Source organism: Vombatus ursinus, unplaced genomic scaffold, assembly GCF_900497805.2.
Source record: "Vombatus ursinus unplaced genomic scaffold, bare-nosed wombat genome assembly UNPS02009573.1, whole genome shotgun sequence".
Taxonomy (NCBI): Eukaryota; Metazoa; Chordata; class Mammalia; order Diprotodontia; family Vombatidae; genus Vombatus; species Vombatus ursinus.
In genome coordinates, this window is record NW_020949351.1 from 25,491,360 (window position 1) to 25,514,391 (window position 23,032).

A 23,032-nucleotide genomic window follows, 5' to 3' on the forward strand; every position below is an offset into this window, starting at 1 on the left:
TGAGGAAATTGAGGCAGACAGTTTAAATGACTTGCCCAGAGTCTTGCAGTAGAAAGTATCTTAGGTTGAATTTGAACTTAGCTCTTTCTAACTCTAGTCCTGGCTCTCTATCCACTGTGCCTCCTGGCTCTTCTCTTTCTTTCCAAAACCACCTCTTTCCCTAACTTCCTTATTACTTTAGAGAATACTATCATCTTTCTAATCACTTAGGTTTACCAGCTTGGAAGGATCCTGAATTCCTGGCTCTCACACGTGAGTTTTGTATCTCATCAGTTGCCAAGTCTTATTCATTCTGATTTCATGATGCGTCTTTAACCTATCACATTCTTTTCACTCATGTGGCTAGCAACATAGTTCAGGGCCTTATTACATCTTAACCATGACTGTTGTAGTAGATTCCCAAGTGATCTTCATGCCTCTACTATTCTCTCCTCTCTCCAACTCTTCTCTACAGATCTGCTAAAGTGATGTTCCTAAAGCATGGTTCTAACCAGTGTCATCCCTTTTTAGGGAACTTCAATGTTCCCTGTTACTTCTAAGATAAAATACAAATTGAGCTGACATTTAAAGCCATTTACAGTCTGGCTTCTACTTATCTTTCCAGATTGATTTCATAGTACTGCACCTGACAGATTCTGTTTACAGCTTAAATGGACTTCTTTGTTTTCCCTGTGAACCACTTATCCTACTTCTTTTCCTTGTAGATGGTGACAGTGTAGCTGGAAGTGCCTGGGATGCTCTTCCTTTTTACTTCTTCCTTTTGTATTATCTAGCTGTCTTCAGGGCTCAGTTTAAGTGCACTTCCTACATGAGACCCTTTCTTCCAAAATTGTTGTTCCTTCCTTCCTCAAACTCTGAAATTACTTCTTATTTACTTTATATATATTGTTTTTATTTATCTGTGTATATCCCTTAGGAAAATGTAAGCTTCTTAAGAGGCAGTTGCTAATTCTGCATCGAGAGCTATAATTTTATTTTTTTATAAAAACAAAACTTATATTTTTGTTTTTCCTCACTTAGATTTCCCTGTGTATTCCTTCCTCTTTGCTTTCTTTTGCCTAATTCAGTGCCTTGCACAAAGTAAGTTCTTAATAAATGTAGAATTAAACTGGATATGAAGTCCAAGAACCTGGGTTTAAATCTATACTCGGCTGTTTACTACCTGTTATCTTGGACAAATAACTTCACCTCTCTGGCCCTTAGTTTCCTTGTCTGTAAAATGAAGGGATTGAATTATATGGTGTCTAATTGTCCCTTCCACCTCAAAATCCTCCTTTTCCAAGAAAGAAGTAGCAAATAAATAGGATAAAAATGTCAGTGTTCAAAACAACTCTGCTTTCTTTTCCAGCTACTTCAGTGATTTTAAGTGAAAATATCTATTTGAGGTTACTTCATATTCATATATTTTACTATTTTTTTCTTAGTGTAATTGATATTTGGCCATCCATATTACAAGTAAATTCATATTTGTATTTTTTTAACTATTGTTTTTCTTAGTCTAGCAAGCATTTTCCAAATAGCCCATGGCCATTCACATAACATATATTTCACTGGTAAGTATAACTTAGTTAACTGGAGTTTTTGAGTAATTAGGACCTCTGTCAATCCAGCCTATTATATAAAACTTAAAATGTGCAGTTGTTCAAATCCATTCAAAAATAGTAAAGATTGTTTGGAGGACTGGAGTGTTTTTAAGTAGCTAAATAGGTGAGGTTAATCTGGAAAGGGATTTATGGAAGAATAGAATTTGAAGGAAAGTAGTTTATTTTGAATTTTTCAAATTCCATACCTAAACTCTAAATGAAATGGGCATTTCCCTATACGTAATAAAATAAGGAGTATTGTACATGAAACTACAAATCTGCTTGCTTTTTCAAAAAGTCTAAGTTCAACATGTAGCTTTCAAAGGTGTCCTGCTTTTCTGTGATTCTGTAGTGATATAGTGTAGAAGGAAGCAGAAAGCAGAAAGATGAATTGCTATCTGTTAGATGTAAGGCAGGACTAAAATAATAACATTCAGTTTTTTTGTTCAGTTTTACTACACTCTTTCTTTTACACATTATCCATTTATTTCAGGAAATATGTCTTTATTTTAAAAGTGAAGCTTACACCTCATTAAATTTTTCCTTCTGTACATTATGACTTTTAAAGACCTATGATGGACTAATTTGTAGATAATTTTTGACAGACGCTCCCTCCATGTACTGTGATCATTATCAGTTATGATGCTAATCAATGCCACTTGAAATATTGATTTTTAGGATTATTTATATCCTCACACTAATAATTGGCTTAACATCAACTATTTCATATTGTCTATTGAGCAGTCATTTTATATTTTTTAATCATTTGTTGGGCAGTGATTTAGAATAATGAAAATTGAGCTGATAGTATACAATAGAACTTTTAACATTTTTGATTAGCATCAGGAATTTACAATTGTTTTTATTATATTTGTTGTGTTACCTAGTTACTTCTGTGTGGTAATTGGTTTATTCAAAAGCAACTGTCAGTGACTATGATTTTCTGAAATGAATTCTTTTGGAAGAATATCTAAGGAGATATTTCTGAAGTGATTTAAGACTTTTATAAAATTATTTCCCCAATAATAACTTTTCAGTTAAAGTTTGAACTCTGGTGTACTGATGTTTGCCTCCGTTGATTATACTTCTTCTTTTTTTTAAGGTAAAGTGCAAGTTAAGAGTTCAGACATACAAGTTGGAGACCTCATCATAGTGGAAAAGGTTGATGAATTTTTAATATATTATAGATGATAAACATACCTATTTACAATATGGACTGTTTGCAAATTTTATTTTTACATTGAATCTATTTGGACTATGAATTTTAATTAAATACTTTATATGTAAACCTTGTATATAACGTACAAAAATTTAAATTTTTGTTGATTTTCTATATTAAGTGGGTTTTAAATAATGTAGGTTAAACTATAGTCTAATTTGATCCAGAAATCAGAGTTAATTTTCCATCATTTGACTCATCAAATCCATTTGAATTTAGAGAAGTTAGATTCTGCCTATTGCAGAAAGCATTTATGGCTTGCTTTCCCTAATATTTCTGTCTTAGCATTCAAAACGTTATGTTTACGAAGAAACATGGCCTTTTAAATTTATTGAGCATGTCAGAAGGTATTAATTTTTACAGTGTCATTGCTTTGAGAGAGAAAGGAAGGAGGAGGGATGAGCAAGAGAAGTAGAATGTTACTTTCAACATAGAAGCTGAAAACAAAAAGGTATTGATCACTGCAAAGGAGGAAAGGGTAAAAGGAAGCAAAATCTGAAGAGTAGAGAAGTTCAAAGGTTTGTTGCTGCATGCAACATAGATTTTATGTAGTTGATCAATTGGCATTTATAAGCATATAATAAAAAATTTTGAAATTGTTGACACATTTATAAGAGTTACCCCAAATATAAAACTTGGGCATTTCAGTTTGTAGGGGAATGCATTCAGGGAAAAGAGCTCTGGTCTGAATTACAGAAGATTGAAATTATAGATCAGGAGATTAAGATTATAGTTTCAAATCTGTTAACAAAGCTGTGACCTTGGGGAAATAACTTAATCCATTAGTATCCCTGTTTTCCCATTTTTCAGTTGAAGATATCATCTATGCTTTGCTTATCTTGAAAATATATTAAGAGAATAAGTTATAAAATGAATGGCATTGTGGTATAGTGTATATTCTGGCCTCAGAATCAGGAAGATCTGAATTCAAGTCCCACTTCTGAAGTAGTTATTGTATGACCCTGGGCGACTTAGTTAAAGCCTCATTGTTCTCTTGCTATAGAGAGCTCTGCCCTGGTAGGAGAAGCTCTTAATGAAATCATAGATTTGGCTAAAAAAGAGAGAGTCAGGGAGTGATTAACTGTGGAGCCTTACCCTCCCTAGTGGGATCTACTAAATATGGCCTTTTTGGTTAAAAATTTTAGAATAGTAAAGTAAATAATACATACTTACCTTTGCGTTTAGAGATGTTAAGATGGAATTAGCTAGTCACCATTTGAGTTTGAAGAGTAATGGTACTTGTCTTGCATTTGAGGGAATATCAACTTGTACATTTAAATCCCTTAACAGGAGAGTAGAAGTTGAGTCAAGCACTTAATGTACTAAGAAAGGAGGAAGAATGTTTTGTTAGCTCATAGGTAACAGCCAAAAGGATCTGGATTGGGTGATAAAGTGCTAATTGCTTAACTACCTATTGCCCTTCTCCTCCCCGCCCCCTCACGCCCCATTATGGTCATGGCACATAATAAGAGGAAACAACTTGTGCTACTGAAATCTTAAAAGTTTTTTTTTCCTTTCTGGTTCTTTTACCTCTCTACTCTCTTCCTCAACCACTTTTCATTCTATATTCTACCTAAAAACTAGATTCAAATTTTACTTTTGACAGTTACCAGTTTTGTGACCGTGCAAGTTACTAAACTTTTGTTCCTCAGGTTCTTTTTCTGTAATATCTAACTCACAGGGTTGTTGTGAGACTTAGAGAGATCATGTATATAAAGCACTTTACAAATTTTAAAGCACTTTATATAAATGTTAATTACCATAAAATTCATATTTTTACCTATAATTTATTGCCACACATCTATGCACCCTTTGTTTGTCTTCACTCATCCCATTTTTATTAAGCTTTGGAGTCAATCATGCTTAATTCAAATTAACTTAATTTTCTCCATGATTTCTTTACTTGATCCACGTGTGCATGTATATGTATGTGTATATGTTTCTTTGTGTTTATGTGTTTGTGTTATGTGCCTGTCTTATTCCTTTCCCTTCGGCTTTTTTTGTAGCTCTCCCACCTGCTCCACTCCCCTCCCCCCCCTTTTTTTGGTCTCTTATTTTCTGAGAAAAACGTGTTACGGAAAGTGACCTGCAGTGTTAGGGAAAATAACATGCTTAGTAGCTGGAACAGCTTTGATTTAGCTTTGTGCAGATATATGTCTCCAAAATCATTAGTGTGGCTTTACATCCCTCATAATGAAAATGAAGGTCGATAGGAAACAAACATTTATGCAAATTTCATCATAATAGGCTTCAAAACTGACTTTTTAAATGTAATTACTTTCTCTGTCACACACGCTAGGGTTATGAGTTTTGTATTTCTACTTCTTCCAAAAGCACTGTGTTCATAATTGTAATTTTCTCATGTCAAAGGCCTTTAAGTCAAATTTTACTACTTTTTAAAAAATTACTTTTAAACTATATATTCAGAGATAAAATGTAGAGATCCTATCCTATTACTTAGGAAAGATTAAAACAAGAGCTAATCTAGTTCATAGTTATTCATTAAAACTTCAACTTTTAGATAATTCACTACTACACTTAAATATTAACTGTGCATAAATGATTATTAAAGCCCCTCTTATTTAACTTGATCTTTCGACATTACTTTTTTATATTGTTTTTATACATGTTTACCTCATATTTTGTTTACCTGAAGACTTGATATTTAATAGAATTCAAAGTAATCCTCAATGATTATAATTTTCTAAATTCAAACCATAAATTACATATGTTTGTGTGAATGTCACTTTTCGGACAATTTTAATTTTTTCCTGACAAGATGCTTCCCTGTTGCTAGTCATAGTAATCTTTTATTACAAAATAACAGAGGATGATAATGATGCATTGAGATTTCTGTTGACTTTTCTCTTAGAATCATTTCAGAATTTCTAAAGGATGTTTCCCATTTGAGAACCTGTATTATTTTTAAATGGCCTTAAAAAAATTTTTTTCCCCATAGTGGGATAGAATCTCTAATCTCTCCTAATTCTTTTTCTTTGATTTAAGGACACAAAACTGAAGCCATTTTTTCTGTATGTGAATATTTAATGAGCAAAACATGATCATTCTAGAGTTGATTTTGTTTCAGAGATACAGCTTGCAATTGTTATTGCATTTGAAATATAGTCCCTTAGAATTTAAAAATTAGCCTTTTAATCGATCAGTAAGTATTTCAGGTACATTTGTTTTTAAAACTGTTTAGAACTGAGATTTTTAATTCTTGATAGCTTAAGGCCAAAATACTTTGGTAGTTGATTTAAACATTGTCATTTCTACTGTGATATTAAAATTACTTTAAAATTACTCTCTAAAATGAAAAATGATGTTGTATTTTATGTACCACTTGATAGTTTATGATCACTATTAAAATATATATAATCTGTGTGTGAAAAATTGTTTGCTGATAGAAGAACTTTGTCTTAAGTGCAAGGCAAAATTTTTCTTGAATATCGTTATTTGCACATGACAGGGAAAAAGAATCATTTCCAGTTTTGATATTGTTCCTACTGTATGAGTCATCATGTACTACTATCTATCCCATGCTGTCATACAGGTACTATTCAGTCATGCAAAAACATAAAAAGACATTTTCTTACTTCTTAAAGAGTTTATAATATGGTTGAGGGGGCAAGATTAACCATATAAAAAGTGAGGAAAAAAGTGCTGAATTTTATTGTAGTGGCTATAATCAAATTGGATAAGGGGGAAAAAGACATTGTAATATCTGAGTTTGTCAATGAAGGCTTCTTGTGATTTTTAGAATTGGAGGGGACTTTGAGTTTAGAGAGTTCATTATCTTATGGGGTAGTCTACATAAATTTTGGATAATTAAATTTAACTCAATTAAAATTATTATGCATTTATTAAAGACCTCCTGTGTTTGAGGCATTGAATAAGAGAATGAAAAAGAGGTAGTTTCTACTATCTTGGAAACTTACAGTATAGTAAAAATAGTTAAAAATACCTGTGTTGTAGAATATCCTATAATCAATGCCAAGATGTACCTAGTATTGTGAGAGATTTTTATCTCTTTATATTTATAACTTAAAAAAATTCCGATACTGAACTGAAATCTGCTATGTTTTTTTCCCTCAGTTCTGATATTAATTCTGCCTTCTAGAACTATACAGAATAAATTTAATCCCTCCTCTATATGACATCCCTTCAAATGTTTTAATGTAACTATTAGTACTTGGAGAGCAGTAATATGTAAGAAGTGTGGAAAGCTAGGATGGGGCCAGATTATAAGATACTTTAAATGACAAACAGATTAGCTTATATTTCTGTTCAGAGCACCATCATCCTTTCCAGTCATCCTGGATTAGAACCTTAGTGTCATCCTTAACTCCTCACTTTTACTCATTCTACATATTCAGTCACTTGTCAGATCTTGTCATTTCCATCTCTATAACAGTTCTCAGGTATCTTCTTCTCACTCACACAGCCCTCTCAGTAATTTAAGCCTTATCACTTCCATCTGAATGATTTCAGTAGCCTCTTAATTGCTTTCTTTGCTTCATCTTTTCCTTCTCTACCTTCTACACAGCTCCCAAAGTAATTTCCTAAAGTATATAGCTAACCATGTCCTCTGCGTGTTCAGAAAGTTTCAGTGACTTCCTGTTATTTCTAGGATTAAATATGAACTTTATTGTTGGGCATTTAAAGCTCTTCACAATTGTTCTCATCTTATTTTCTAGCTTTATTATTCAATTACTCCCTTCCTAGTGTTCTGCAGACCAGGTTTACTGCTCTTCCTGTTGCTCCTAGTAGATAACCCTCCATATTCTGCTTCTTCTATGCCTTTTGCCCTGGGTGGCCCCCCTCCCTGGTATATTTTCCCTTCTCACTTCCATTTCTTGGGATTTTTAGTTTTCTTCAAGACTTTGCTCATGTACCACCCTCTCTATGAACCTACTAGTACCTCACTTCCTTCTCCAAGATTACTTTATGCTTACTTTGTATGTATTTTGTATGTATCTGTATGTACACACACACACATTATTTCCTGTATTAGAATGAAATCTCTTTGAGGCTGGGGGATAGTTTTACTTTTGCATTTGTATCTTCTGTATAGCTTCTGGCACGCAGTAGATAGTTACTTAGTAAATTCTTTTTGAATGATTAGTTAATAGAGGTCCGTTGGCATTCAGTCCATTTACAGGGATAACGTGGTCAGATCTGCACTTTCAGAAAATCTCTGGCAGATTAATGGAGAATGGCTTGAAGTGAAGAGAAACTAGAAACATAGAGGCCATTTAGGTGGCTATTGAAATAGCTCAGGCAAGAGGTGATGAAAGATAGAATCAGGGTGGTGACTGTGAAAGCAGAGAAAGGGATGCTGTGGGACTTGGTTTTCTCTTGACATTGCGTAGATATTAGAGGAGCACTTAAGGCTGTACATCAGTTATCCTTTGGTCTAACCATGTGTTTAGCCTATTTTCCTTTTTGTTCATATATTTCTTTTATATGTTTTTTCCTACATAAATCCTTTTAAAAAATGTTTTTGCATCCCACCTACATTCACCATTTGTCTTTCTGGTATGGTTTGGGTGATACTCAACTTTAATTCTTTAGAAACTAGTTTCCCATGACTTATAGCCATATAATATAACTAGAAGAATATTGACATTAAAAAGAAGGGCCTTTGTTTAAAGGAGCAGTTTGGAGTAATTAAAAGAACTGTGGCAATTTCCCAAAGGTAGTCCATCCTGCTTTCCTCTTTCTTTTAAACTCTGGGCCCAGCTTACTGTCCATTCTGTAGTGTTTTGCCAAGATAAATGTCTATATCTATATCTATGTGATAAGCAGTTGTATGTAGTGTATAAGACAGCCTGGAGAAGGCAAACCACTCCAATATCTTTGCCAAGAAGAGCCCATGGACAGTATGGTTCACAGGGTCATGAAGAGTTGGACACAACTGAATAACAAGAAAAATAAGACAGCCAGCCTCAGAGCCAAATAGATTTGGGTTCAAGTACCTATACTGGTCATGTAATTCTGGATAAGTCATTTAACTTGTCAGTATTCTAAGGAGCTCTTTGAAGCTAAATTGCAGAAAATGTGCTTACTTGCATTAGTAGAGGGAGTTTTCTCCTCTCAGAGTTCCTTATACCAATGAAATTACATCTACAGTCCCTATATTTATATCATTATCTATGTTTATACATTGACCAAAAGAAAATGGCATAGTGTCTGTCATATCTCTTGACTCAAGAAACTTCATCTTAATAACTGTTCTACACTCAAAGCAAAGTAGTCATCTCTCTCTAGTCCTGACCAAGCTCTCCCTAACTCTTCCATCTCACCCCCATGTCTCCTTTAAGATCAATAAGCAAGGTATTCCTGATTGTATTAAATGAAGAGTAAAGGGGCATATTAACATCCAGATGGAAATAAGAGTTGCAGGGTTAAAACTGGGTCCTAAAAGTGATATAAGAGGACCATCCCCTACCCCAGCTCTGTTCAAGGAGAACTAACAGGGATCTTTCATGCCTGTGTCTGTCTGGCTGTGTGTTTCTCTGAAATAAACTTCTCACTTGACTTTGTGTGTAGCTAGTATTTCTTTGTCACATATACACATACACCGTTTAACTACACATCATAATCTCAACCACTGGCATTTTTTATGCACTTGTTTTTTTTCTAGGTATGATAAGTTGAATATTATCATCAAATAAGAACGTCTGGATGGCTTTACCATCTGTAGAGAACGTCTTTTACCTTAGATTCTACTCTTTATCTCTTCAATCAGCAGTGAACACTTTTGGCAAACATGCTGCTGTACATTCTTGATGTTAATAATTAGAGATATATTTTGGGAGGAAATAGTTCTTGGGACACTTTGTATTCCTGAATCAAATACTTTTAAAATAGTCAACAAACAACTATAGTGAATCTTTTATATGCTTCATCTTTCAGTCACTTGTTTGATGATAAAAATGTTTTCTGTGGAATGTCATTTGCAGAAGCCTGCCTGGCCCTACTAATAGAGTTTTCTCACAAAAATTTTATAGTGATTAAATTAATCTCTGGATGGGAGGAAATGAGGGCCAAAATCAGGATGATAGCACTGGAAATCTGTTATTCCAGGTAACATACAAATGTTGCATTTCTGAAGTTTTAGCCAGGGTATATTAGATTTATGTCAGAGTTGCAGATACATTGGAAAAAGTTCTACATAAAGTTTGTAGGCAGGTTATCTGTTTAATATGAGTTTTTATTTAAGCATAGTGCTAAAGCATTTACTCCCATTGCTTTTACCAGCCCTGAAGATTTCGATATGTGGAAAAAAATCAGGGCTTCCTAGCTCATTGATGTTGAAAGAAAGGCAATGTGACTTCAACTGTACTGATGATAGACTGTTTGTTGTTGTTATAATTCAGTCATTCAGTCATTTCAGTCGTGTCCAACTCTTAGATACCCCGTTTGCAGTTTTCTTGTCAAAGATACTGTAGTGGTTTGCCATATCCATCTCTAGCTTGAAACTGAGGCAAACAGAGTTAAATGACTTGCTCAGGGTCACACAGCTAGTAAGTGTTTGAGGCCAGATTTGCACTCAGGAAAATGAGTCTTCTTGACTCCAGGCTTGGCAGTCTGTCCATTGCACCACCTAGCTGCTGCAAACTATGATAAACTATGCGGGTATCTGATTCTCAGTGTTTTAACAAATATATATCAAGCATTGTCTTTGCATGTGGAAAGGATGTGAAGATGAATTTGATATGGTTTCTATTTTCAAGGTTTGTAGTGACTGACTAGCTGTGTATGAGAAAGAACATAAGGTATATATGTAAATATACATGTTATATAATTCAGAGAAGAATATGACAGTACCTAAGTGGTATTAATGGATATGAATTATCCAAGAGGTAGAGATTATTTTAGACTGGGGAGAGGGATTATGGAAGGATATTTGGAGGAGGTGATTTTCATGGTGTTTTCTTGATAAATGAATAGAATGTCACCTGTCAAGATTTCATGGTGGGGATTGTATTGAAGGGTGAGTCAAGTCAGGGAAATATGATACCTCTTGGGAAACAACACGTCTCTGGGGGTACCTAATGAGAGCATAGGGTATCTATTAGGAATGGCATTGGAGAGAAAAGACTTTGCTTCAAATATTATTTAATTGCCTTGTGACATTGAAAAAATATTTTCCTCTCTATCTTAACTTTTTAGTCGATAAAGTAGTACACATTTTTATTTTAGTCAACTCTATAAAGTTCTTGCGAGAAAAGTGCTTTATAGCCTGAAAATTTTATGTAAGTTGAAGTTGTTATTAACAAGGAAAGGAAAGGGAATAAACATTTATAGTATATAGTGTCTAATGTGTGACAGGCGCTGTGCTAAGTACTTTTTACAAATGTTATCTCACTTAGCCCTCACAATAACCCTGTGAAATAGGTGTTATTATTCCCATTTTCTGGTTGAGAAAACTGAGGCTAAAGAGATGTTAAATGGCTTGTTGATGTTTATACAGCTAGCAAGTGTCTGCATCCAGATTTGAACTTATGTTTTCCTGACTCAAGACCTAGCTTGCTGTCCAGCTCATCCCCAGTTGCTAGAGAGGTAGGTTATATCCAGATTGTGGATACAAATATGGATACAGTTTTTAAATACAAAACTAAGGAATTCAGACTCAACATGCTAAGAAATAAGGAGCTTTTGAGGAATATTTGTAGGGATAAATATGAGATTTTTAGGAGAGTGACATGATCTGACATTTATATTACCAACTTCTGTATTATGTAGGATGGATTAGAGTAGTGGTCTTGCAAGGGAATTGGAGACAAAAGGATCGGTTAGAAAATTACTGCAACACACAATGGGAGACAATGAGGGCCAAAATGAGAGTGGTGGCATTGGAAATGGAGAGGATTGGACAGAGCAAAGAAATGTTACTGAGATATGATCAACTGAATAAAAACATGTTGGAAGTCACAGATGATACCTGGTTCTTTTTTGTTTTGTTTTGTTTTGTTTTTTAAATATCTCAAGTTCCCTAAAACTATCTTTAGATGGCATATTCCCTAGGCCTTTACCATCCTCATTCTTGTCTTCTGAGTGTTCTTCCTAAAATGTGCTTGTCCTCAACTGATCACAACATTCTAAATGTAATTTGATTAGCAAAGAATACAGCTGTACTATGACTTCCCTCTTTTTGGACACTATGCATTTCTTAATGTAGCCTAAGGTTATATCAGATTTCTTGGTTGCTGTTTTCCATCTTCATCATCCTAAGGATAATTTCTGCTTCCTCATATAGCATATTGAGTCCTGAGGTATTAAAAGTCTTAATGTTTTGCTTCCACTGTCAACATTGGTGAAAATAATTTCCTCTAGAAACACTGGCCATTCTGTTCTATTTTTATCTCTCAGGTGGTTATTCTGAATCCAGTATTAACTGTAAAGATTCCCAAGGTGGTTTGGCTTGATTGACTGACATCATTTTCTTATGACTCCTTTTCACTGTTTTGTTGAGATTATATGTTCATTTGTGTCTTGCAAATGAGGTTTTCCTCTTATTAATGGCTGCCATTTCTCTCCATTTGACATGAACATCAGCTCTTTGCTATCCTAGCTGGCTCTTTTGGACCCTTTTGACCTCTTTCCCATGATGACTGTTTTATATTGGTTAAGATTCTTTTGCATATGATGATAATCTAAGTCAATGTTTTTACTTCTGTCCGTTTCCCATTTTTCTTAGTCAACAGCTCTTTAAAATAAATTAGTTTAAAGCTATTTTAACTGTAGGTAGTGTCTTCTTAACTGTATCTTTTCTTTCAGTGTGGTGTTGATTCTGATTTGTGTTCTAATGAGTCAGTGATCTTACTGTGCAAAGATAGCTGACTCAAATTACAGTTGGTAAGTAGGTTTACAGACACATTTATAATCTAGTTCCTTTTTTTATTTCACTTTCATGCTCATTTCTCTTATGGTAATATACTCTTATTTATTTGAATGCCTATAATTATGAATGGAAGTTGAAATACCTATGTTAAAATAAAAGTTCTGGGTATCACCTTCTCTTTGATGCCTTCCTTTATCTCCCTTTTCTTTCTGTACATTATTAGTGTTCTAAACCTCTTGAAATTAGCTTGTGTTATCCTTGTATGTATAATATCCACCTGTTAGAATAAGCAAATGAATGAATGAAAAAAAGCATTTATTAAAAACTTATCACTGGTATTAAAATAAAAAAGTGAGAGTCCTTTTCTTGAAGGAGCTTATGTTCTAATAGAAGGGGCTACCACATGTAGGGCAATGGTGACCATGGAAGGAAGTTTTTACCTGTAGAGTTGTAGGGGTGGTGTATATCAAGGTATCATGTAGTTGCTTGGGTTGTGACTCCAGCTAGTCATAGTGGGCATTCACCCTCTAATGATTTTGGATCATCTGTATTGTGGAGTTTGAGCTGAGTGAATGAACTTTTCCCAGTGACTTGAATGGGAATAGGGAATGTTTCAGCTTTGTCTTTGGATTCTGTGTCATGTAGAAAGTATTACTTGTGCTAAGCTTTGAAGGAAGCTAGCGATAGAGGCTGATGTGAGTAAGGAGGGAATCTTAGGCAAGGTGGACAGTTTGGGCAAAGTCAGAGAGGCAGGAGGCAAATTGTTCTGTATAGGGACTAGCACCTGGCCAGTTTTCCTGGATAGTACAGTGTGTGAAGGTGAATAATGCCTACTATATATGGAAAGATAGACTGGAGACAAATTATGAAGGGTTTTAAAACCGAAGTAGTTTGGATTTGATAGAGAGCCACTGAAGCTATTTAAGCTGGGCAGTGGCATGGTTGAACCTGTGCTTTCAGAGTGGAATATCACTTCTATAATTGTCTGGAAGATGGATTGGAAAGAATAGAGACTATGGGGCAAGGAGACCATGTGACGTGACCCCAAGTGGTATATAATCAGCTATTTGTGTGGTGGGAAGATGGGTTTCATACTACTTTCCCTGAGGATACTTAATGATGGAGCTTGTTTCCAACATAACCACATCTGGCCTTCAACCATTATCAGCTCAACACTTCCCAATTTTGACCTCTTTTGTAGGTTAGAGGCCCCTAATTTCCCTTTTTCTGCACTGGCTACCCATAGCAGTAGATGCCATTGGTAAAACTCCCTTGACAAAATACTTACTCTTTGACTTCAATATCATAAAGGGCAGTGATTGGTTGGTAGTATTTCCTCTCTGCTTTTCATTTTGTATGGGACAGAATGAATCACACAAGATGGGCAGCCATGGATGAATGAAATGTGATTTGATTTACATATTTAATTATATTATTTTCCACCCCTTCAACCTACTCCTTGTCTGAACTTCCCTATTCTTGTCCAGGGAACCACAATCTTTTCAGTCACTCAGCTTCACAGGTTCTTTATCATCTCAGACTCATGTTCACTTATGCTCACATCCGAAGAGTTGCCAAATCCCTTGGTTTTTAGCTTTATAACATCTTTTGTATTTGTCCTTTTATCTCTACTCATATAACCACCAACCTTGGACCAGGATCTCATCACCTCTTTTCTGGACTATTGTTGTGACTTCCTAATTGACCTCCCTGCCTCAAGTCTCTCTCTGCTTCAACTTATCCATACAGCTACCAAAATGATTTTTTCAAAGGCATAAGTCTGACCATATCGCTATTTCCTCCACCTCTAACTCCAGTGGCTTCCTATTGATTCTTGAATAAAACATAAACTCCTTTAAATGCCTGACATTTAAAATCTTTTACACTGTGGTCCTAACTGATGTTTCCAGCCTTATTACTTAGTGCTGCTTCTCTTACACATACAAAAAAGCATCTTTAAAAAAATTCCCCTGCTTAATTAGCTACATTGATAAAATTAACTTAATAATTGTTAACAAATAATTGTTAATTATGTTTGCCCTGTTTCCCAGGACATACACAGGTTTTTTTTGAAAATGATGCAAATTCAGTCATATTTCTTTCACAGATTTTATTAATAATATTTTAGTGACAGCTAAAAGATTTTGTATGATCTTAAAATTTAAAAATATTACTTATTTCATCTTAACCTTTTAAATTTCTTTTTGTTTACATATTTAAAAGTACATATATATTAGTACAGTAGTGTAGGTATATAATTTATAAATAAATATACATATACAGGGAATGAATGCTTAATTTTTTTTTTTAACTGCTAAGGGCTTATGATCAAAAAAAGTTTTGGAAATATCTGGTATATGTGAGAAAAAGCAAGACCTGAAGTAGACTGTGGCTTGTAATTGGAGAGGTTGGGATGTTGTGATGATAGAAGTCCTAAACTTGGCAAATGGTTAGATATGCAGGGTGAAGGAGAAAAAATTATTGAGATTGATTCAATAAAATAAAAACCTGGGTGACCAGAAAGAAATGACACCTAGGGGTGTACTGGTAGGTGTTTATCAATTGGCTGTTTGAAAAAAAATTAATTCATGATGCACTTTTAAGATTAATCTGCATTATTAACATTTTCTCCATCACTCTCTGAAGTCTAGAAAGTCAACAAAATGATAAATCAAGCCCTTATATGTAGTATTTGCTGATTTCTAAGATGTAAGTGCTCACACTAAAAATTTAACTCTCAGCTCTTAGAGGCCAGTTTAAGCTGCCCGCAGCATACTTCTGGACCCTTGAATGAAATAGGAATGTTAGAAAGAGGGTTAGAATTTGAAGAAAGATGATGTGCTGTTTTGGACATGTTGAGTGTGAGTTGACTGTGGGACATCATTTGGATGCCCACAGTTGCTCATCCAAAACTTAGTTGGTGATGTGTTACTGGAGCTCAGGAGAGGACTAAGGTTGGATTTAGAAATTTGGCAGATATCTGAATCCATGGAAACTGATATCACTAAGAGAATATATAGAGAGAAGAAGGCCCAGGCCCGAGGCCTGGGATACTCTCACACATTGAAGGCAGGGCATGGATGAAGATCCAGTGAAAGAGGCTGCATATCAACCGAGTATGTGAGGAAAACTCATCCAGGAGAGAGTATTCAGGAGGAAAGGGAGGATGGTCAGCAGTGTTATCTGCTGTAGACAAGACAAGAAGGAGTGAGGATTGGCCACTGGATTTGGCCATTCAGAGATTATTGATAACTTTGGAGGGAGCAGTTTCAGTTGAGTGATGAGAGCAGACACCAGATCACAAAGGTTTGAAAACTGAGAGGATGTAGAAGCAATAACCATATGTAGTTTTTGTCAGCCACTGAACATTTATTAAGTGCCTAATATGTGCCAGGCACCATGCTAAGCATGGAGATAAAGAAAAGTAGAAGACAGTTTCTGCCCTCCAGGAGCTCACAATCTAATGGTAGAAGACTACATATAAAAAGAAGATGAAAAGGGGGGATGGGAACCCAGCTATGAGGTATGAAGAAGTCCAGAAGAATGCAATTGGGTAGAGAATAAACAGATGTCTGCCCTGGGCACCTTCCTTCCACCCTGTCCAAGTAGAAGGAGGGAGGGCTGCCAGGGCAAGGGTATTGATGAGGTATGAAAGGGTTGATGTGATCTTGCAGGATGATAAGGTAGAGTGATGAGTCCAGAAGAGTTCAGCCAGATTGGAAATCAAGAGATTGTTGCTCTGTGTGTCCTCCTTAAATAGAGTATCAAGGAAGAAGTCTTTGATGTAGCCCTCTTTTCATAGATGTGTAATATATGCCACAGTGCCTTGGTTTGCTCAGTCACAGAAGTTGCAGAATTGTGATTTGAACACAGATCTCCAATTCAGTGCCTTTTCACAGTGCTGTTCTAAATCTTTGTTCCCTCCTTAGCATTGCAATCAGAGTATCAGGTTATGTATTGGTTTGGTTTGGTTTGGAGCATTTTTAAAGGTCTAAAGGTTTTTTCTTCATCCTTTTCAAGGGAGAACATGAGTTATATCTTGAAGAATAAGTAAGATTTGAATAGCAGAAAGGTGACTTCTTGAGGTCCCAACTTCTTGAGAATTTCATCCACTGATGAAATACATCTTATTGTCTGTTATTGATTTGGCACTTATCAATTTAATTTCCTGTATTGTTAGTTATTTTTCATGTCTCATCTCCCGATTAGATTTTAAGCCCCTTGAGTACAGGGAATATATTTTATGTTATATTTTTTCCCCACTGCTCTGCCTCTTGCCATAATGTAGCGCTTTATGTAGGCAGTAAGTGTTTAAAGATGACAGATCTAAAATTTATAGCATAAGTTTTCTAATTGATAGTCACTGCTCTATATTAAATATTAGACCAGGACTCCATAATCCCCTTAAAGCCTGAGTTTCATAAATGAGATTAAACAATACTAGTTCTTGATCATGGTTATTACTAGGCAGGGTAAAGCGTAAGCAGAGTAGAAGAAAGAATGAGTGCCATTCAGTGGTACTTGCATCATGCATTACCTAAATGTTAGCTTTAAGTATTTTTGGGAATGCAGGATGTTTGTTTAAGATTATTAAGGTAGCAAAGAAGAAACATCAGTGTCCCGTCACTTCAAATTCAACCTACATTTTTGAAAGACAATTCATTATTAGCCCCTTCTTACATGTAGCCCTCTATATTTTGTATCCCTACTTGCTTTTCTTTTTTGCCCATCCTTTCAGGGTCCTCACCCTCACCTTCCCAAACTGTACAAGTGGAGATATGACTTACTTCTTGAATTTGTGTCAGTAAAATTCAAACTTTTTCCCCTAAAGATTTATGTCAGTGTATTTACGGTTTATGCTGGCACACAGATTCTATATCATAATTTAAATTTCTTCTGTGAGGCAGTGTTTATTTTCTGTGAAAATTCTTGGCAAGTTTCCTTTTGTTCAGAGTAATTTAGAGAAGATGTATTCTCATTAATCATCTTACAATATGTAATATTTCCGATATCGTTCCTTTTTAAAAATTATAAATATGAAACATTTACTATGTGCCAGGCACTGTGCTAAGTGCTCTACAAATGTTATCTCATTTGGTCTTTATAACAACCCTGGGAGGTAAATGCTATTATTAACATCACATTACAGATGAGGAAATGAAGGTAGATAGAGGTTAAGTGATTTGTCCAGGGTCACATACCTAGGTATTTGAGGTTGGATTTGAATTGTCTTTCTGAATCTCAGCCCCGTCCTCAATGCACTGTGCCACCTACATTCTCTAGTGGTACACCCCACAAATTATTTTGAAATAATAAAGATTGCTACTAGTTCATTTACTTGTTATATATATTCAGTGTTTTATGAAGGTAGATTTAATAAAATTCCAGGATTCTTAAAATTGACTCCCATGACTAATAAATTGTAAACAAGGAATAAGGGATTTAGCTTCCCTCATCTTTTCTTTGCTCCATCCCATCTCTTTTGGAAATTTTTCTCAACCTTTAAGACCTAACTGAAATTATACCTTCTCCATGAATATCTTCAGTGATTCCCCGCCCAAATGGAAAAGATCTGGCCTCCTTTGGCCTTATATTATGCTTTGCAACTTTCTTATGTTCCTTTTCTTATCTATAATAGTTCTTTATATATTTATAATGTAGCATTGCATACTTGCATATGTATCCATCTTACCTCTGCTCAATTGTAAGATCCAAAAGAACCAGGTGCTGTCTTAACTATCTTTCTTTTCCCTCAACACTTAGCATAGTGCTTTGTATTTAGTAGATAGGGACTGGATCTGTGATTTGATTGGTACATAAACCCCAGCTACACTCCCCCCCCCCAAGTTGAGAAAACTGTCATTTACCAGTATATGTCAGTGACTTTTCTGTAACTTGTAGTCTTAGAGAATTGCCTGTAGTACTGAGAGAATAAGTGACTTACCCTGGACCACACAGCCAGCATGCGTCTTATGTGGGACTTGAACTCACATCTTTCTGGCTTTGAGACCAGTTCTTTAACCAGAACTGTGCTACCTTTCATGGTATTAAGCAAAGTGCTTTGTACAGAGTATGCATTTAATCTTTTATCAGTGGAGCATGTACCAATGAAATCACAAGTAATTCATTTTATCAAATTATCTGTCATAAACCTAGTGAAAAGTCCCATTTGATACTTTGTTAAATAGAGTGGTTATTCTTAAATAAAATTTTTTTTTTTTTTTTTTTTTTGGTGAGGGCAATTGGGGTTAAGTGACTTGCCCAGAGTCACATAGCTAGTGAGTGTTAGGTGTCTCAAGTGGAATTTGAACTCAGGTCCACCTGACTCCAGGGCCGGTACTCTATCCATTGCGCCACCTAACTGCCCCAAATGAACTTTTCTGATGGAGTATTTTACCCCAACTTGCTTTTGTGTGTTAATATTTATTTTATAGTGTATATCTTGAGGTGGAATCATCAATAACTGTCTCTGAAATTTTGTTCTCAGAGGTGGACCAGAATTTAAGTAAAATATAATTAATTTTGGAATATTTACATTGTGGAATAGAAGAAATTCTTCTGTATATTCTGAAAAACCATTTTGAAAAAGTGCTTTAATAGATGAAAATATTTGCATATCTTAGGTTTTTTATGGTACTTATAGTTTTCAAAATGTTTTAATGTATATTCATTTAATCATATATTATCTCATTTCATATATATTATGTTACTTGACCTCACTGGGCCTCAGTTTCCTCATTTATAAAATGAAATAGTTGGACTAAGCTTCCCAGGTTCCTTCTAGTTATAGATTTATGATCCTATGAATGTTTTATTGATTCAGGTTAGCATATCATAAAGGGAAAAAGGTGTTAAAATCTTGTCCTCTGTAACTACAGTAACTGAGCTAGTAAAGAATAAAAAACCCCTTTCCTTGAAGGACTGCACTATTCCACAGAGTTTTGAATATTATCTTATTCATTATTATTGTCTTTAATGCTGTTATTAGTTTCCATGATTTGTTCTTTGACCTAGTCATTTTGGATAACATTTTAAATCACCATAATAGTCTTTGTCTTTTGTTCATATTTCAGTCAATGAGTCAGTAAGTATTTTTTAGTCATCTATTATGTGCCAGGCACTATACTAAGCACTGGAGATACAAAGAGGCAAATCACAACCCCTACCTTTGAAGTGCTCAGAATCTAATGGGTGGGAGTACACACAGATTTCAGGGGCAGCTAGGTGGTACAGTGGATAGAGCACAGGGCCTGGAGTCAGGACGACCTTAGTTAAAACCTGACTGCCAACACCTGGGCAAATCACTTAACCTCTGTTTGCCATAGTTTCCTTATCTGCAGAATGAGGATAAAAAACCTACCTCACAGGATTGTTGTGAGGATTAAAATGTAGAGTGCTTAGCTCAGTGCCTGTGACATACTAAGTGCTATATAAATGTTAGTAATCATTATTCTGTACAAACAAGCTATGTATAGGATAAATAGGAAATAATTCAGAGAGAGGGGAAGCACTAGAATTAAGAGGGATTGGAAAAGGCTTCCTGTAGAAGGTGGAATTTTAGTTAGGACTTGAAGGAAGCCAGTTGGCACAGATGAGGAAGGAAGAAAGCATTCCAGGCATGAAGGACAGCCAGGGAAACTTCTTGGAGATAAGACATATAGTGTCTTGTTTGTGATTAGCAAGGAGGCCCAGGTCCCTGGATCAAGGAGTATGTTGGGGGCAGTTTGGAGGGGAGGGGGTGATGGGAAAGATATAGGGTATAAAAAGATGGAAAGGTTGGGGTTGGGGGGAGTTAGGTTATAATTAACTTTGAATGCCAAACAGAGGATTTTGTATTTGCTCCTGGAGGTGATGAGGAGACAATAGAATTTAGTGATTAGAGAGGGTGATATGGTCAAATCTGCACCTTAGGAAAATCACTTTGTCAGCTAAATGGAGAACAAACTAGAGTGGGGAGAGACTTGGCAGGAAGAACAACCTGTAGGCTATTATAATAGTTCAAACAGTAGTCTATCACCATGAGATGATGAGGTCCTACACCAGGGTGGTAGCAGTATCAGCAGAGAGAAGAGGTATTCAAGAGGTGTGGCCAAGGTGAAATTGACAGTTCTTGGCAATGGATTAGATATAGGGAGTGAGAGATAGTAAGGAGACAAAGATGACCCCTAGATTGGGAGGCTGGGAGTATAGTAGTGCCCTTGACAGTAATTGAGATGTTTGGAAGGAGGGGGGAGGAGTGCCATTTTCTTTTAACAACTATGGTATATAAAATGCAGTATGACCTAGTAGAGAGAATTAAGGACTTGGTGCCAGGTAGACCTGGGTTAAAATTCTGCCTCTGATACTTTTTTTGATTCAAGTAAGTAACTTTACCTTTGTGTTCTAAGTCAAATCTTTTAAGATTATAAATTATAGAGAGGCTGTGATCTATGGTGGTAGAGAGCATCACCACACTGTTAAATGCCCTTCTTTACACCTATGCATTAATATGTTATTTTGCATGTTATTTGGAGAGTAAGCTCTATTAGGGTAGTGATTGTGTTTTATCTGAACTTTTTGGCTCCCCACTCCCTATCAAAATACTCTGCTTAAAAATATTTGTAAATTAAATTGAACATAATCCTAAATGGCAGATAGTTCAATTAATTATTGCCTTTGCATTGTTTTTAGTCTTATATTTGATTATTACTAAGTTTGATATTTTGTAAATTGATCATAGTTTAAACAAAAATAATGAAACTACTTTTCCATTTTTCCATTCTATTCTAATGAAAGCATCCCATCTCAGTCCACTGTGAAAAAGACCAGCATGTTCTAAATAGTCTTTCATTTTTTTATTTGCGTTTTGCACTTTTTTGAGTGGCTGATGCACTGAAGTATTTTAATTCAAAAGGCCTTCTACAGAACTTAAGGATTTTTGATGAAATAACAATAAATGATCAAAAGACAAGTGTCTTGTCTTATAATAATAGGGACTTAAAAATACATGAAGTTTGGTGACTAGATCTGAAAAAAAAACATGAAGTTTGGTGACTAGATCTGGGGGGAAAAGGAAATAAAGGATTAAAAAATTATTCTGCTATTTTGAACTTGGAGAGCTCAGTTCAAATCTTAAAAATTCTTTGCTTTGTTTAGATCATTGTGCTTGATGCTAAGGGAAATGTAATTGGTGCTTTTTCAGCAATTTAGTTCTGTTGTTGTTCAGTTGTTTCAGTCAGGTCCAACTCTGTGACCCCATTTGGGGTTTTCTTGGCAAAAATCCTGCAGTGAATTGCAGTTTCCTTCTCCAACTCATTTCACAGATGAGGAAACTGAGGCAAACAGGTTTAAGTGACTTAAGCATCAAACAGTAAGTGTCTGATGCTAGATTTGAACTCAGGTCTTCTGACTGCAGGCCCAGTGCCTGCACCACCAGGTACCATATTAGATGCTGGGGATCCAGAGACAGAAATGAAGCAGTCTCTGCCCTCATGGTGCTTACATTCTGCTGAGAGATTCTGTCATTTTGTTAGTTTGAGTTTGCAAAACTAGTTATCCAGGCCTGGCTTTATTTCTTCATAAGTATTAAGCCTACTTTATACTAATGGTATAAAATGCCATCAGGTGAATGGAGTATTTTTCCCCTTCATGTAACTAACTGGCCTATGAATGACATATAATATACTTTTTATTTAAAATATGCATTTTCAATAAAAAAAACTGTTACAATGACTGACTATAAAATTAACTAGCTTTATCTTTAATTTTATGATTTAAAGGTGACAATGTCACTTCTCCATACTCAGAAAATTCCAGTGGTTTCCCATTACCTGTAAGATCAAATATAAACTTCTTTTTTTGAGGATATGAAGTTCTTCTTAACTAGCCCCTTCCCATCTTTTCAGTCATATTCTACATTACTTTTATTCATATTCTTGACCTACTTGCTGTTCCTCACACATAGTACTATTTCCCCGTCTCTCTTGCCTTTGTGCTAGCTAACGCCAATGCCCCTCTTACTCTTTGAAATCTTCATATTCCTTTTATATTAATCTCTACAGTAACTCTGTGGAAGAGGCTTTTTTTCAGGTCTCCACAACTAGTAGTGCCTTGTCCCTAAGGCTACCTCATATCTACTTTGTATGTATTTGATATATACCTATATGTAGTATATGTCTCCCTCATTAAAATGTAAGATCCTTTAGGACAGTTACTATTTTCACTTTTGTCTTTGTGGCCTTAGATATTAGTATGATTAAGCAGTAATTTAGCTTAAGATGTAAAGAAACACAAACAAATAGGCATAGCTTTCTAACATAAACATAGAATTTTAAAGCTTAAAGGTACCTTAAAGATCATTTGTTCTATTCCCCTTTCACTAATCTTCTCTTATAGCTTAAT

At 35.2% G+C, this 23,032-nt stretch overlaps 1 protein-coding gene across 5 annotated transcripts in view; it reads left to right on the top strand.

The window, feature by feature from the left end:
• The window catches only part of ATP9B (ATPase phospholipid transporting 9B (putative)), a 450,228-nt gene that overhangs the window by 96,534 nt on the left and 330,662 nt on the right, over positions 1-23,032 (top strand). For all 5 annotated transcript variants that reach the window (XM_027852394.1, XM_027852395.1, XM_027852396.1 and 2 more), the window contains exon 6: positions 2,686-2,744. In XM_027852394.1, the coding sequence (XP_027708195.1) occupies positions 2,686-2,744 (59 nt within the window). The remainder of the gene's footprint in view (positions 1-2,685; positions 2,745-23,032) is intronic.